The sequence below is a fragment of the Hylaeus anthracinus genome, unplaced genomic scaffold (assembly GCF_026225885.1).
Source record: "Hylaeus anthracinus isolate JK02 unplaced genomic scaffold, UHH_iyHylAnth1.0_haploid 11994, whole genome shotgun sequence".
Lineage (NCBI taxonomy): Eukaryota > Metazoa > Arthropoda > Insecta > Hymenoptera > Colletidae > Hylaeus > Hylaeus anthracinus.
In genome coordinates, this window is record NW_026534341.1 from 8,263,863 (window position 1) to 8,280,994 (window position 17,132).

Consider the following 17,132-nt stretch of genomic DNA (forward strand, 5'->3'; position numbering starts at 1 on the left):
AACATGTATACATATATAGCAGGATGATGTTATTCTAAACGGTCTCTGTTGATAAGACTTGTCGATAATCTACTCTGCTGGTAACAAGAAACAAGACACTGTCATTAAGATTCGGTAATGCAGACTACCATGCAGGTAATGTAGCACACTCTGTTGATACATCTTCTCACTAAGTAGGGCTCTACATTACCGAGACTTAGCAACAGAACGCACCACGCTATCGACAAAGTAACGTACTTTATTGACTAAGTACAACCGAACAGCTTCTTCCAAACCATCAGGCTCGAGTCTAAACTTTCCACGCAAGAATCGCCACATCTGCGTAGCTTAGGATCGCTAATTCGATGAATCATGCCTAGCTTAATATCGAATCGCGTGGAGATACCTCACGGAGATGAATCGTGCCACGCGGAACGACAAGTGGCGCGCAATTCTATGAAGCACAATTTCTATAACGAGCAAGCAACCGTCGGTGGACTCCCCGACATGCAGATCGCGAATCTCGTTTTATTATCGCGAGAGGAAGAGCGTGGTTGGTATTGGCGCGTAATGCGTGTCCTTAATGCGTATCTCCGAGGAAGCTGCGCGGAGTCGATAACTATCGGGGTTGGCATGCGACTACCACCACGTTCACGGATCCTCGCGCTGTATGCTCGTGACGGAGGAAACGCTGGAAGAAGGGAAATAGAGAGATCGGATAAGCTGGCTGTCCACGAGGTAGACGACAGACCAATTATGTTTGCCGGCGTGAAACTCGCTTTGCTTTGCGCGTTATGTCTGTATATAACGAAGCGCATGCCGGATCGCAACAGCCGAAGAAATCAAGAATGTATCGGTATGGATTAACATAATACACGCTTCCATTTCGACGCGAACGCGGAAAGAATGCGAAGCAGTTCGCTAGAATGTAGAACTCTGGTTGGTGAGAGGGATTTATCAACAGAGTGTGCTACATTACCAGCATAGTGGTCTGCATTACCGAGTCTTAATGACAGTGTCCTGTCCCGTGTTACCAGCAGAGCTCCATTATCGACAAGTCTTATCGACAGAGACCATTTAGAATATCATTATCCTGCTATATCATGGCATCTACGTATCCATACAGCAAAACCGATATCGATACCATCCTATTCGGATAGAGTTTATTTCTTGGATAGCCTACGGCTTCGTTTGCCTTTGAACTATTCATGAAATATCAAAGAATTCTGAGGTCTGGAATATCTTGTCTTAGTATGTAAAAAGACTTTATAACATATTCACAAATATTTTTTTTCTTTCGAGTAAATATACCAAAATGAAACTCGACCACCTTTCCTAAACGATTCAAAAAACAGTAAAACGATGACGTAAACCCCTCACACATTGAGAACAAAAGTAATCCAACATCGAACGCCTCGTATAAAATACTCGAGTCGTCTAACAAACGCAGCAACCTTTTATTTACCCTGATTTTCCGGCTCACGAGCATCGCCTTGATTTTCCCCATTCTTCCTAACCTCTGTCCTAAGCTATTACTCCCATTCCAAGGAGGCGTTCAGCTTTGCGTTTCCCACACAGGCGATCGCGACCCTCCGGATAAGCGTTTGATCGTTGGGAAGATTTGTCGGGTTGCGCGGCTGGCGGTCGTCCAAACGGATACCCCGTTTATTTTTTCCACGGGCCGGTAACACAACGAAAAAAAAACGAAAAATCACCAGTTGAGGGAGGAGAGGGGGAGGGAACGCAGTCGGTGGGGTCGTAATTTCGTAAAACTGTCTCGTAAAAATAAGGTCGCGCGACGCTTGGATAATATTAAGCGAGGCTCCTACGCCAGTGAGCGTGGATAGGCCGCGTGCATTAGCATAAACCTGGTATGCGAGATAGTCACGCGTAGGCGTGTATAGATACGAGCGAGCAGAGTGTAAAAAAACTGGAAAGAGAGTAAAAAGAACGCCGACAAAGGGGAGGGGACGAGGCGAGAGAAAGGAGGAATGTCACGGAGGTAAAGAAGAAAAGAATAGCGCGCCATGCTATTTAGCGGGATGTCGTACACGCTTGTAACATAAGAACGCTGAATTAGGGACATGGTGTCTCTTACGCGATTCTTCGTTCCACAGTTCTTTGTTTGAAAGATCCTCTGAAATGAAATATCTCTGCTCCTAGACCATGGAGCGAATCGAGTGTAAATTTTACGAGTTGGAGGAAGTTTAATAATCTAGAAAAAAAATTGTATGCTAGAAGAAACTGCGCGAGTTCTGTACCATGGACGAGTCTGCATCCGCCACCGTGGCTCGCCAAGGGCATAGAAAATACAGCATGGCGGGGTCGTTTAACAGTCGAACCGGAGCACCAGGAAACTATTTCCTGATACTTACGCGCTGATCGTAAGCGCGTGCAACCACGAGGACGTCTTCGTCGCTTAAACTGGTACCGATAAAGCGAGAACCGTAGCCGCGTAAAGATAAGGTGCGCGAGATAAGGTAACTCCGCGATTTAAACACTCCTGCTGCTGGTTGGCACACGGATCCCCTCGGAGACGGGATGGTAACGCCACGCCTCATTTACATTTTCATCGGTGGCTCTTCACGACAAAGTTGTTCAATCATTCTCATCTTTCTCTGTTAGTTTTCCGATGGGCATTAGAATCTACCAAGAACTCAAAGGGTCACGTTTGAGTTCAGATTTGGGAACGAGCTTCTGAATAAAAAATGGAAAGTAGGTTGTTCGAGGTTTGGCAATTTGTCTCGAGCCGCACACAGAAGTACAGTTAGCTTTGTTTGATCAGTGGACTAAACGGTTTGCTATAAGGACACCTAGATCTTGTTATAAGCTTACCGTATCTTAAGATTTAAATCGAGAACCTTTTTAACGTAACACCAGGGCAACCAACCTGTGCAGAAGAAATTTATACGGTAGATCAGCCGGTGGATCGATGGCCGCCGAACCCTTATCGCATGCTCGAGTAACTCGGAGCGCGACACGCGATCAATTTCAGGCTCACGTTGGCCAACCACACGGAATGACATTCTTATTAGGCCCCTCTCTAACCCTCAGCCACCCGATCATTGGTAATATTCGACGCGGTAACGAACGAGGTCGCGAACAATGTACGAATAATTTTCTAAAGCCGTCTATGAAAAGAAGTTCCCCGCGAGAACAAGGTATCATTAATTATATGTTCGTGTCCGGGCATGTTGGAATGCATATACATTAGCATAAGCCCGATACGCGAGATAGTCCCGCGTGTAGGTGAGTACAAGCGTTTCAGCCGCGAAGGGGGGGGGGGGGGGGAGGAGGAGCGAAAAGCAAGGGAAATGAGGAAGGAGAGCGAACAGAAACCAAGGAGGGAAAAAGAGGCGCTAGAAGGGGACGGTGGACGAGGAGGAAAAACGAGCGTATAAGGAAAGCGGTCCACGGATACCGTGGATGCTCTATAATCCTAGAGGATAAGCGACCCAGAACGTACGAGGCTATCGTTGCTAGTTTTCTGCTGGCGAACAGCGCACGGGATCGTTGGAACGCATAGGCGCGAGCATTCAGGATCGTACAGGTGGGCAGGTTGTTCACCGAGCAAGGGTGGCTAATCCGCGATTAGTTGGAAGTTATAGGTCCGTTCCTAGCTTGGTAACTAGGAAAAACGTCGCTCGTTAGGTGAAAATGCCTCTACGGCAGTCTGAACGGTCAAGTAAAAATAATATTCGTATAGAAGTTCCTGATGATGACTAACAACAACGTCAGTGAGTATATCTTTCGAAGAAAGAAGCAGTAATAACAAAGTAATAACAAACGAATGGCAAAGTAAATCACCGCTCGAGTGCTTCCGACAGCGACCCGCTGCGCGTTATCAGCGACGCGACAGAGTCCTGCTGATGGAGCGGAAATCTTAGCCGGCGCGAGGGATAAATCGCGGAATTCGATGACTCTGCGAGTGAAGCGTTACCGTTACGGATAGGTTCGCGTTTCATAGCACATGGAAACCTCAAAGCCGTATTTTATAGGTGTTTTGATAACTGTCCGCGCGAGCCACGCCATAAAATCGTGACCGTTTTACAGCCGTTTCGCGACCGATGTTTTTATGCGACTGCGACGCACTAACCGCGGGATTACGCTGGACGTAGGTGGAGAACCATCCAGGGACTCATGATCGGTTCGAAAGGGACAGGTGATTTTGCATAATGTTAGGAGTTTAGGAATTTTTCTCGGGATGCAAGCAGAAACTTTAAATTTATGTGTTGGAAAAACATTTGTCAACTACGTTTATCAAATTTATGATTAAATATAATATCGAAATATTAATAATAGTAATTTTAAAATTGCATATATCCATATCATTTTCCTGTCAACGACATCGACTCGAAAACGGTGTAATGACGTCGTTATTAATCACAGCGTTACGCCAATGCGCACTGGAACTCACGGGCATTAGCATAACGCTTGGCATGCGAGTGGTGCGTAGGTGTACATAGACACGCAAAAATGGCAAAGGTGGCGAAGAATGCGAAAAAGGAAACGAAAATCAGCCCCTATAGGAAATGGTGACGAATGCTTTTGGTAAAAACTCGCGACACCGTCGGATCGATGTATCGCTCGCGTTCCTATTATGTGGCAGGGAGCTGGTTTTATTCGCGTCTCGCGGCAAGAGGAGCAATCGTCGACAGCTAACAATACTTAGCAGCGCGCAGAAGCACGTAAGTGCATGGAAAAGGGGGAGTAACGCCGCTGGAACTCGAATAGCTTCTAGAAGGAACGCGGTAAAGCAACGCTGATAAAGCGGGAACCGTGGTTGCGTAAAGATAAAGCAGGCGATACGCTCAGGCTTCTCGATTTAAACGTACCGACGCCAGCATTCGTCCGCGCGAGATTAACGCCATGTCCAATTTGCATTATCATCGGCTTCCCCCCTAACGATCCGAGAGATACTACTTGGCATAACAATTCCGTTTATTGCGGGACCCGTTTACGTCTGCGTATCTGCGCGGACATCAGTCCTCGTGAGACACCAAAGCTGCTGCTGATGCACTCTCATCGTTATTTGAATTATATAGACTTTGGATCGAGTCAACCGTTGTGGGGAATAATTTCGAGGAGATAACTGAGAGCAATTTTTTAAGTATTACTCGTGTTATCCTATTAGTCTTCTGCTATGAGGAGCTTTTCTGTGATCAAAGACTTCAGATTGAGTCAATTGTAGTGGGAAATTATTTTGGGTAGATGGATGGGTTAACCCCCATTCACTGCCAGGGAAATTTAAAGCGTTTTGCCTTAGATGCCAAGATTTAATTCAGATGTGTAATCTAGGTTATGATTTTGATAATAAAAAGTAATATTAAATTTGTTGGTTTAGAAAGATTTGCAATCTTGTTTTGCAATAATTCGTGACTCAAAAGTCTATAGATTCATTTCCTGAGTAATTGCAATGAATTTGAACTACGAGATTTGAGACATCTCGTAGTTGGCAGTGAATGGTTTAAAGGCAACTTTCAAGTTATTCCTCTATAAAGGTGTTTGCTGTAATGGAAAAGTTACAACACTTACCGAGACAGGTGATCGCATGATCGGCTGGGGGTCGTAGGACGTTTCGAGCCCAAGCTGCCCTCAAGACCTCGAGGGCACAGGGTGGTCCGCCGACCATCAGCACGCCAGGTGACACGTGACCCTTGTACCTGAGTTGTCGAGTCGCGTCCACCAGGGCTGCGTTCCACCAGCACTTGGAGTTCGCCTCCAAGAAGCTCTGAAACAAACAAGTTCCATCGGTGAATAATAAACGGAGAATATAATTTTCAATTTATAGTCACTCGTGTACTATTACAAATCTCTAGTTACGCAAGTTTCAATAACTAGCATGTCCCGTATAGTTTCAATATTTTTCGAATAATAATACAGCTTTATCTGTCGGGCTATAAATTATTCCTGTCCCGTATAGCATTAAATGATTTAATTGGTAGTTAAGATATTTCAAATTGCGAGTCAATATGCAGATACATTATGCAACAAATATTTTCATTCTTGTGTAATTATAGATCATTCCAAACACCTGAAGATCGACTATACCAAAACAATTTGCATACCGCATGGAAAATTTACTACGAGTCAATTAAGTAAATATATCGCACGTGCGACTCGTGTTCCTAGTTTATTAAAATACCAGCAACAGAGTTGCTACCACTGCTGTGTTAGATAAATCCAGATCTAATGTATCATTTCCTATGCTTCCCTCGTTATTAGGAAAACATACTGCCATCGCATAGGAGACCTATGTTCCAGCTGATTAAGACATCAGGAACGTCACGCTATCTCGACTGGTACCACTTCTACACCAGATAACCACTAACCAAATCGTTTCCTGTGCTTATCTCGTTATTTGGAAAATAGTGTATCGTTTTTTCACCCACGTTCACCCTATCCGTTTTCCTCTCGTTGCGTAACATACGGTCGCAGGCATAACTTCCACAAATTGTCGGTTGGAACGTACCAGTGATACATCTTCCATTATCGGGATGACGGTCGTAGACAAGATAGAATCTTGCGATTCATCCTCTAAAATACGGCTGAGCCGCTAAGTGTTTACTGCCTCGGGGGCTGCCAGGCGCCTCTCGCCCTTCTCGTAACTCTGAAACTGTGCCACCCTCGTAGTTTTCCACGACCCCTAGGTAGTTACGACCCGTATATATAGGCGAAAGCCGCGATGGGGACCGAATAGGCCAGACAGCGCTCATAAACGAATGGCCCCGCAGGATTTTCACCGACTATTGCCCCCAACCCCTCTTTCTCCTCCAGCATCGCTTGGCGTGGCTCTCTTTCCGCCTCGGAATATTCCCTCCACGGTAAACCGTGAAATTAGAGAGAAGTGTCCGAATCGATTGGCCGATACGAGCCACCGTCGTGATTCATTGCGACCTTTGCGCAGACGGAACAGTGCATTATGCTTTTGTCCCTTTCATGATGTCCGTCTCTACTCGAGATAAGAGGCGTCACGTGCCACCGGTAAATCATACAATTTCCAGACGTCCCGACGAGGGGGTTTCGCTAGAATCGGGAATTAATCGTTTTCGGTGTAGGTGCACAAAGTTGTGCGAAATGTTTGCGTAATGGTATAGAAAGTTGATCTCTCCCTTACGCAACGGGTCACAAGAAAAGAACAAGGACCTCGCATATGCTACCGATAATTGCGACGAGTCTCTTTGCAAAGTTGTCTAAATAGATTTTCTTGGAGCGAAAGAGTAATTAATTTCGAAAATCCACTGGTACTATTTAGCAAATCGGATCTCTTAGAAAGTAGAATCTACGTAAACCGAACGAATAAAACTATTGGAATGTTAACAAACTGAATACCATACTTTTTAAGTATTCTAAAATGTTGCTAACAAGAAGTAGCAAATCACGATTCTTGCAAACTCTCGTTTATTTATTTTATAATCCACTTGCGGTACTTTGACATCGTTAGCGCCTCCTTTGAAACGCCAGCTCCTCTTGTAAAAGCGTTTAATTTCAGGCGGACGTTTTATCGCATCCGGTATCATCGATTATCTTACGACCAATTTGGTGCAGAGCCACGCGAAAAGCGTTTTCTTCTATTTTCTCGTTCTCCGCTCGCGCATTGAGCACGGAGCTGAAGGACCCTCTCGGCGTGCTCTGGCTCGCTGCACCTGACAGGACATTTTTCACCTCGAGCCCCCGATTGAAAACGCTCGACGCCGCTCCTCCCAGAGGCGTCGCGAATAATTCCACCGTGTATCGACCGTAATGGCACTTGTGTTCACGAGCCCGTGACTCTTTCGCGAATGGCACACAATTTCCAACGAAAGCCATTACATGTGTGTCGAGAGGGAACCGTTCCTCGTCGAGGACCTCTGAATATTTTCAATACGCTTTAGGCTTTTTCATTCAAATGTATATAACTTTATTAATTTTTATTTGTTGCTCTTTATATCCAGCACTCGTTATATCATGGACAGAGAGTCTCGAGATCCATGCTCGAGGACGCCTTGACACGGATAAATCTGTTAAATCATCGCGTTAAGTAACGCCTTAATGAAAGGTGAAATGCAGGCTCGACTCTTTCACGCATTTCGTAACGCAGCGGATCAGAAGGAAGTCCTATCAGCGTTGATCATCGGCGTGATAAACGAAATGTACGTCAAGTAATTAAATAAGAAGAATTCGTTAGAAATTCAGTCTTTGTCTTACTATTAGTGGGTCGTCCAAGAAACCCACAGGTTAGTTCCTAGAAGGGAGAGCAAAACTTCCATGCAAAACACGCTACATGTGCACAGTTAGACCCACCGCAGCGCACATCTGTCGATCTCCCTAGCACGTCCATCTTCTTGCAGGCGCTAACTACCAATAGGACGGACGTTTCTATCAGAAGCATGTTCACGCCTTTGAAGGCTGTCAACGGGACAAAAATAAAGCACTCGAAATTCTAGGGTTAACACTAGTCACTGGTAGCTCGGTGATTTAAACTAAGAATTTTAATAGAATCTGGAATTTCCTGCAAATAGCTGTTCATGTATAGGTTCAACGTGAAAAGAACGTTAAATTATTGCCATCTTAAATTCATCTTGCGCGAGAAAACACCACTTAAGGTAAGAACACCGTTTTGAATAACAAAATCGACTTTAAGGAAACACAAAACTATTTTCATCGTTCTTCTATCTTTTTCCTGTATGACTTTTTTGTATCCACGATAAGAATAAATACAACCCCGAATCTACTCGAGTACATATGTAGTTCCACCGCAATTAATTCCCAAATAATCACAACTAACATGGTGATCCTTCTACCTCTACCCTTGCAGCCACCTCAAACCACAATGAACCTAAACCGTAATCTCGCCAAATGCAAAGATCTAGTAGACCCCGAACGACAGATTCGCCTATAAAACAGGGTTCCTCGTTGTCTTCTCGCGCCACGTTCGAGAGCCCGCGCAACGAGAAAGGGTTAAGGAGTTCGCCACAAAAGAATCGCCGGTCGCATAAATTCGCCCCGCGGCGCAAAAACGTGTCTGGGAACGGCGCATAAAGAGAGCGGTCGGGGAGCGTGTAAACAGTACGTAAAGTCGATCGTCGTTCTTCGCGGGGCAGCCATTACTTACGATAACACCGACCGAAAGGAGCAGGAGCAAAAGAAATGAGAGACATAGAAACTCCACGGGTCGCTCGAACCAACGAGGCCGCCAGCCGATGGAGCGACGGAGAGAGGCATAGCGATCGCAATAGCGTTGCTAATCGGCTCGCTGTTCTTGGAGCACGTTACGTTCATATTGCTATATCCTTGCCGGCAATGAACTTGCGGCAATTCACTCTGCAGGGGTATACGGTCGTTGGCTGCCCACTAATTATTATGCAATACGTTGGCCGTGCTCTCGCGAGCGTGCTTATCCTTTTAGAGCAATGTCTCTTAACCTTTTCAAGCTCGCCGCGCCGTTTAAAAGGCGGCTCTTCCTCTTTTTGGGCTCCCGGCGCGATTTAGAACGTCCTGGCGCGGTTGATAACAAGAATTCGAGCATAGATTGGTTGTAATGTGTAAATTTGGTTCGAAACGAGCATCCCTTGTTATTTTGAATAACTGGTGGTCCAAAAATGAAAATATTCAAGGTACCTAGGTATATAAATGTTACCTAGGTTCATCCAATTTTATATATTTCGCATTTGTGGTAAGTGGAAATGTAAGAAATCTATGAGAACGTGCATAAATGCAAAAATATATAAAGTATCGCCAATAAGACAGGTGTCATACCGTTTAGGAGATAAGACATTTCTACTTTCATTTAAGTTTCAGTTCTTTTTCTGTAAAGGAAACTGAACCGAAGCAAGGAAAAAGGTTCTTCGTCCAGTTATCAACACAGAGCCACATTGACGACGATAAGTGCCTCGGACGACTATTTTAGAAACTCCCGCTGGCAAAATGAGCGGTTCGGATACTAAAATTATGTGGGCTCGGTCGATGACCAGCATCGGTCGATACCGGTTAGGAACGCGAACCGAACAGAATTATCGAGAGCGAAGTGGCGTGGAAGCGAGGGGGTTCGCTGTGCCTGTTCGACCGAGGAGAGCCAGTTTTCCCGCGAAAAAGGGAAAATCGAACGGAAATTGATCCATTTCACGGAACATTGTCGTCTGATAGACCACCGGATCATGCAGTTTCGAATTTTAATCAGTAGCCCCCCCCCCCCCTCCATCAATGCTTGCGTGGGCACGCGGCTTGGTAACATAAATCACGATAACATAATTTATATGCTAATACCGCGAGTTGAGCGCGCGCGAACGGAATGCAGAGCGGGGGATCAAACCGGGTGTAACTACGTACATAGGCGTCTACTTTTCTGTATTTTCATTTCGTGGTGAACAACGGCAAACCGTGAAGAGGGTTGAAAGTTGAGGGGATGTTGAGTGTTGAACGAACGTTATACGTCTCTGTACGCTTGGTTATACAAAATTTCCACCGAGTTTCACTCTGGAAACTGACTCTTGAATTTAGTTTCTCCCCAAGCATTTCACGCTGGTCTTCAATATTCAAAAATTATTCAGAGTACAACGGAAAATGACCATACAAATTCTGGATCCTCGAGTTAATTAGTACGTGTTTGATTTTAGAAAATTATGGAAATTATGAAAATTGAAATGTAGATTGGTTGTATACATATTTACATCGCGCAGGCTTAATTTTCCTTAGCTACTGTTGCATACAGGTGCTATTTTTCACTGAATACATAAATCTCTTGAGTCACTCCAAATCTTAAATTTCCAAACTTTAAACTACTCAATGTATCTCTCAAGGCCAGACATTAATTTCAAGAACGTTCCCAGTGCTAATTATTAATTAGACTCCCAACTGTTCTAACCTACTACATACTACATTTATATGTTCAACCTATTACACGCTATATCCATCTTCCCTATCGCGTTCCAAGAGGCGCCAACGCTTGAATAGAATCGAGGAACAAACAAATCAGTTAAATTGGCAAACAATGACGCGCAGGGCGCAGAGTGTATCGCGCAAAGAACGCCAATGGCTGCCAGGGTTGCAGCAACGTCGTTCTATGTCATCGTAAACTTGAAACTGGGGGACTCGGGGGCAGTAAGGGAGCAGCGGCGAGAAGGATGAAGAAGAACAGGGGAGTTAGGGCTCGTTGATTTTTTTGCAATTAAATTGGCAAACAAATAAAGGAAGACCCGCGCCTCCGAGGTGAATGGGCATCCCGCGGATAAACGAGTTCTCGCGCGCGAGATCGAAGTCGCGTTCGTTCGCGATGCACGCGGCACAACGCTGATTTACAAAGTCGACGACGACGAGAACGGACGAGAATCTCGTTTAATATCGTATCGTGGAAATCGATGCCACCAACGTTAGGTACATTCTCGATTATCTAACTCTGTATAACCTTATAGGTCTATTTCTTTAAATAAAGTTTCTGTCTACCTAAGAAAAATTTGTTTAACTCCGAGTAACCATCCAACATTCAAGAAATTTGCAATGACAGCCCCTGTGTATAATTAAGATATTTCTGTAATTAAAGTGAAAAATTTGTACGAAGGACGAGAGACTTAGAGAACTCGTATGGAAATTTTTTAAACCAGCTCTCCTTATCTACATAAGAATGTCGTCCATCTTTGTTCCAGAGTCGCCTAGGACGGATAGATACGTTAAGTCGGCGCAGGCGTGTAATGTTAATAAGGGACGCTGCAATGTAATACTCGGGCCGTTTAACAGCCCCATCCCCGAGACGTCGTTTTGCCTAATTAATATCTGATTAAGGCGATGCCAGCGGCGGGCTGGTTCGGGTTTTTCCTGCTCGTTTTTCATCCGCGCGCGGGTAACGGTTAGATCGGATGCGGCAGATGGGATTAGCGCTGTTGTACGTGAAGCTCGTTGGGCATTCTAGAGCAGAAATTACGGGCATGAACGGCATATTAAAGAGCACGAGGAATCGCGCGATGTGATTAATGCGCATCGGTAATTGTATGTTTGACGAAGAGATTTGCTGCCAAGTACCTGCAACTTTTAATTCCTATAATAGCGCGTCCTGGGGCGATGATGGAAGACACGTGCAAACACTAACAACTATTGGCTTTAATTGCTTTTTAGATTTGTTTGATTCGATCGCTAGATTTTCGAGAGGGGATGTTCGATCTTGATGCTCAGAATAAGAGTGCAGGAGGAAGGGAAAATTCGTGTTGTGAATTGTGGTTGTATATAATAAATAAACTATGGAAATTTTATGGAATAGACAGAGAAGGATAACATTTTTGTACACCTATTAGGTTGTCCCAAAAGTTCCTTTCGTGACTTCCACTCAGTTATTTTATGTGGCAGTGTTTATATAAACAGACAACCTAATTTCTTAGATGCTAGTGTTACAACCGTAATGGAACAACATGAATCTTGTACACTACATTCAGTAATATAACATAAAATATAAAATATTGTGAATGTATTACTTACTAATAAAACGAAAGAAACTTTTGGCACAATCTAATAGATCGTCTCTGTCACGACTGAAACATTATCACGGTGAACACATGCCTTCAGAATAAATCTTTCCTTGCAAGTTGTAAATCATAGACCTTCTATCGTCAGATGGAGTATTCATCTCCATCGTTCGTTCGAGAATTCCCGTGTAAGTTTCGAAAACCTCCCGATCCTATCACCCCCGCGACGCTAGCGCCAGAGTATCGTGTTCTAAACGTTCGGCAAGCGTGACCGATAGAAAATGCTTGTAATCAAATATCGGCTCGGCAGTTGTGTTATAAAGAAGTGAATGTAACAAACTAGTATCCTTGGTCGCGCTGCGGTTATGGGCGGAGAAGGCCGGCACAAAGCATGGTGTTTTTGCGGCAATGCTCGTGGCAGAAATCGCCATGCGGATGGAAAGTGTCCGCTCGATTGCTGCATCGGCCATCTTCAAGGTAACGTGATCAACGTATCGTAATAACGGTCATTTAAGGACAGTTTCGCGGCTGCGCACCGGCTAGGAAACGCAAGGTAAATACTGCGCCGATCTCAGAAACGGATTACAAAGGGTTGTGCCATTCGGACACTCGGAAAGAAGAGATATTTTTGTCCTTCGTGAAATGATAGTTTCGACTCGTGAAAATTATACGGGGAATAATGCGAAACATAAATGGATGCGCCGTTGGACGGCTCTGAATGAGTTTTACTCGAAGGTTGAATAAGGTTTCTCGAAATGGTGTCTGTGATAATTTATATGGATTTTACTGAATCTTGATCAAACGTGACAGATCCGTTTCTGCTTATCGCGCCAAAAGAATATATTCCTAAATAAGAGTCTCCTTGCATTCTAATCTGAGACCTATGGGAATTTGGAATTACCAACGCCATCCTTCAGCAGCAACAATATTTCTGTACTCTCCCAGAAACGTACATTCACATCTCCTAAGCAAACATTATTGACACCCACAGTTCCACTGTAATAAATTGCCATACAACTGTAAATATTTCACGTCTCCTGTCGTAGTTACTTAATTCCCAATTAGGAATTACGCATCGACGTGCGAACGTTGTCGCAGTCCACGTACAACTTGGCACTGTGTTATGCAAACGAGGGAAACAACCATGACTCGTCCCGTGCGTCGTCGGGAACCGAATCGTCATCGGTGTATCAGCGCTCAGCATCTACGGAGTCGGTTACCGCGGCAGTTGTCTTCGTGGCAATACGTTGAAGCGTAATAACGGTAACTCGAGGGGAACATGGTAATTTGCATTTCTTTGAAACCCGCTACGGAACTTAGGAAGTGACGGATCATTCCCGTCGTCTATTTGAATAGTCCACTCGATATTCGTACCTTTTTCTCGGTAAGCAAACTGCCTATTTGAATACGATCTACGTGTGTGCATTTACAATTAGTTCGAGGGACCTCATTCAGTTGGAGATACTCGAGTGTCTTTTCCCAAAGAATATGTAAATTCCTAAGGAAAGGATGGAAATAACAGGTTTTGCATTGAAATATTTGATATTCGATATTAATATTAATAAAGTCAGGAGTGTTGAACTCGAGTGATTGGTTTCTAAGGTTTTTCTATTGGAATATTTCAAAGTCAAAATGGATCAATGTCGAATGTATTTTAATTTCAATTTAGTCTCGACTCTGAAATACCTCAAAGTTAACGTTCTTGCAATCTCAAGAAGAGCACACAAGACACTCAACTGGAACAATGGGAGGATCAATGTCCATGTGTTCATCACGGTAGTACTAAGACTGTAAATTTTCTTTTTCCCCCAAGAGGTTGCTCCCAACAAGTTTAGAAACCACCGTCCTAAGGTAAAAGATCTACGCATTGAACAATGACTGCGGATATCATCCCCCGACTAGTATACACGCGAGCCTGCCAACTAATTATACGTTACACGCGAATAGAACCGTTCCGTAAATACATCACGACGTGAAAAGTGTTTCACAGGTGTAAAAGTGTAGGAAACGTTGCCCTATTGTATTCCCCGTGGCAAGGAGAAGCATTGTTGCTCGGACTGACAGCACAGCCGCGCAGAGGTTACGGAGTTCACGGCGTATCAGCCTGAACGGATCCTAAATCGCCGAGGGCGACGAGTCGTCGGTTGGGGATAATCCACCGTAAGCGACTAAAGGAGTTCCTTGCCTTGAAGAGGGCGTCCCTTATCTTTATGCACATTTCACGGCGCTTTGCGTCGAGCGAATGCTCGCGCGGAAACGAGGAACTCGGGCGCATGTGCGCCGCATCTTTACGACCCGAGCCCATAGAGACCTTCCTGGAGATGCAACGTGCACGTGCGCATGCGCCCGCGCTAGGGCACGACGAGTCATACATGCGTTTCGCCGGGCGATACCTTGCTCTACCGGTCACCAAGAATACCATTTCCGTAATCGACCAGGAACCTGGAGGACCCTGTTGTGCCCTAACGAGGTCCATTCTCGCGGAAATTTTCGCGAAATACTGCTACCAAGAATTTACATCGGTGGAAACAAACTGCTGCGAGAGCCTTGGAAATTTCACAATTTGATTATTTCTGAATTATTTCTTCTATTTGAACTTCTCAAATTTAAATTGACGAATTTGATCTAAATTTTGAGAATTTGGGGCTTGGCATAGGTTGCCTCCGAGGTGCTGTTCTTGAATATCTATGTTATTTTAGTTTAACTTCATCATAATGTTCTCGTGAATGTTAGCAATTAGATATCGGGCCATTCGTTAGTACAGCGCGCACGTAAACCGTTTAGATGTTTAGAACATTTTGTCGGAGTCGTCGACGCCACCCCCCCCCCCTGTCACAGTTCGATAGCTCGTTTTGGATGCGAGACGCACGCTGAATGTGATCTACGCGCGTCTTGCATGTATAATACGCCATGCGGTATTCTTGCGCAATGCTCCTGCATTCAGGTTTGCTCGTAAAGCGCGTATGACATCCACACTCCTGGACAAAATTATGGCACGCGTCGAATGATTCTCATTTTAAACATACTATCAACGAGTGCTGTTACTTCTTGTCTTGCGTCGCTTCGTTGTAAGATAATAAAACAATTTTAAGACGATTTTAAGAACAATTATGAAATTGTCATTTTACTAATTTTACCAAATTTGTATATTCAATGACACAGTGTTCTTGCAAGAATGCTCGAGGAATTATTTTCTCCGGCAATGTACGATGTGTCAAGGGGGCATTAAGCATTATCATCGGAGATAAGCATTACTCCATCGTCCTCGGTTTAATTTAACCAACTACCGTTACTGTTATCTGGCATACATAAACAATAGCGGCGGCGGCCTTACTCGAGCAAGTATCTGGGTGTTTATCACCGCACGCGTACAGCTAGCATTTTCGTACCGGAAGTGCGGGATTATAGATATCACGGTATTTGCATAGATCGATAACGAATACGCGGCATAATTATGTCGCGGAACGAGATTGCGCTTCGCGTTTCCTACGCTACGTTCACGGTCCAATGTCCGTGATTCGATTTCATAAAGATACCGAGCCTCTTTCTAATTTAATTCAGTAGCCAGTCCGAACAGATAAAAGTTATAAATTGATACTATTTTACTCAAATACAACAAATAAATTTGTTCTTCCTATTTTTAGTTTCTAACTCTTGTTTTTAGTATGTTCAATGCAGTTATAAAATAAAAATGAAATAAATAATATAGTGCATTTGAATGTATGATTTGTATTACCACGAGAACTAGCTAAAATTGTTGAGAAACTACAGAAATAAATACAAGTCTACAACCGACTGTGAGAGTGAAACGAACTTACGGCTCAATCCGACGAACGGAGTTGCAGCCAGTTTCTGGGATGCTGAAACACACGAATGTGTTTCTGAAGAGGATACGTTGCCCGACGCTTTGACCGCAATATTTATATTAATCGATGATTTTATCTCTATTTACAATCCATTTCCGCATGGAGCTCAACGGGACGCGGAGTAACACGATTCCGCGGTGCTTCCAGCGATGCACGGCTGCATCGTTGCAGCGGTGTCCGCTTCAAGATCGTGTTTCACGTTGAAGCGGCAAATGTATTGCAGATATGTGTGCTCCTGGCATAATATCCAAAATAAAACGACGCAAGGTGTCACTGTGAGGCGGAACAAAGTACGCGTACGCGTTGTTTATGCATTCGAATTCAGAGTGTTTATAGTCAAACTTGAAAAACTCGGTTCGAGTTGATTTGTGTTTCGACCCTGTGTTTGGACAACGTTTATCGATATAAATATGATTTCCTAACTGAAAAGTATATGGAATAGAAGAATTAAATTTGCGAAGAATTTAAAAATAAGAAACTTAATGTATAAAATCATATTTGTATTGCAATTATAAAGCACACCAATTTTGAATAAATTATTCCGAGGAAAGGAGTTGAAATGAGCGACGAAATGTTCGAATTCGAAGGGACGAAATCCTTGAGTTGGCAACAATATCCTCTCCAAGTACCAAATAAAGCTTGCCTCGGTATTGATCGGCAAAAGTTATCTCGATTACAGCGACCCTGACTAAACCGTTCACCCCTTATATAAACTGTAGATTGCGATCTTTGCTGCATGTCGCGGAGGCTGCTTTTTCCCCTCGCGACACGTCATTACTGACAAGATAAGTTTAATGTCTCAATAACACCAATAAAATCGTCATATTGGAGTGAAACAGTGTTTATGTGGATCTAC

The 17,132-nt window shown here is 44.0% G+C and overlaps 1 protein-coding gene across 3 annotated transcripts in view; it reads right to left on the minus strand.

Annotated features, from left to right (window-relative positions):
• The window catches only part of LOC128888918 (storkhead-box protein 2), a 113,671-nt gene that overhangs the window by 38,013 nt on the left and 58,526 nt on the right, over positions 1-17,132 (minus strand). For all 3 annotated transcript variants that reach the window (XM_054146137.1, XM_054146135.1, XM_054146136.1), the window contains exon 3: positions 5,515-5,710. In XM_054146137.1, the coding sequence (XP_054002112.1) occupies positions 5,515-5,710 (196 nt within the window). The remainder of the gene's footprint in view (positions 1-5,514; positions 5,711-17,132) is intronic.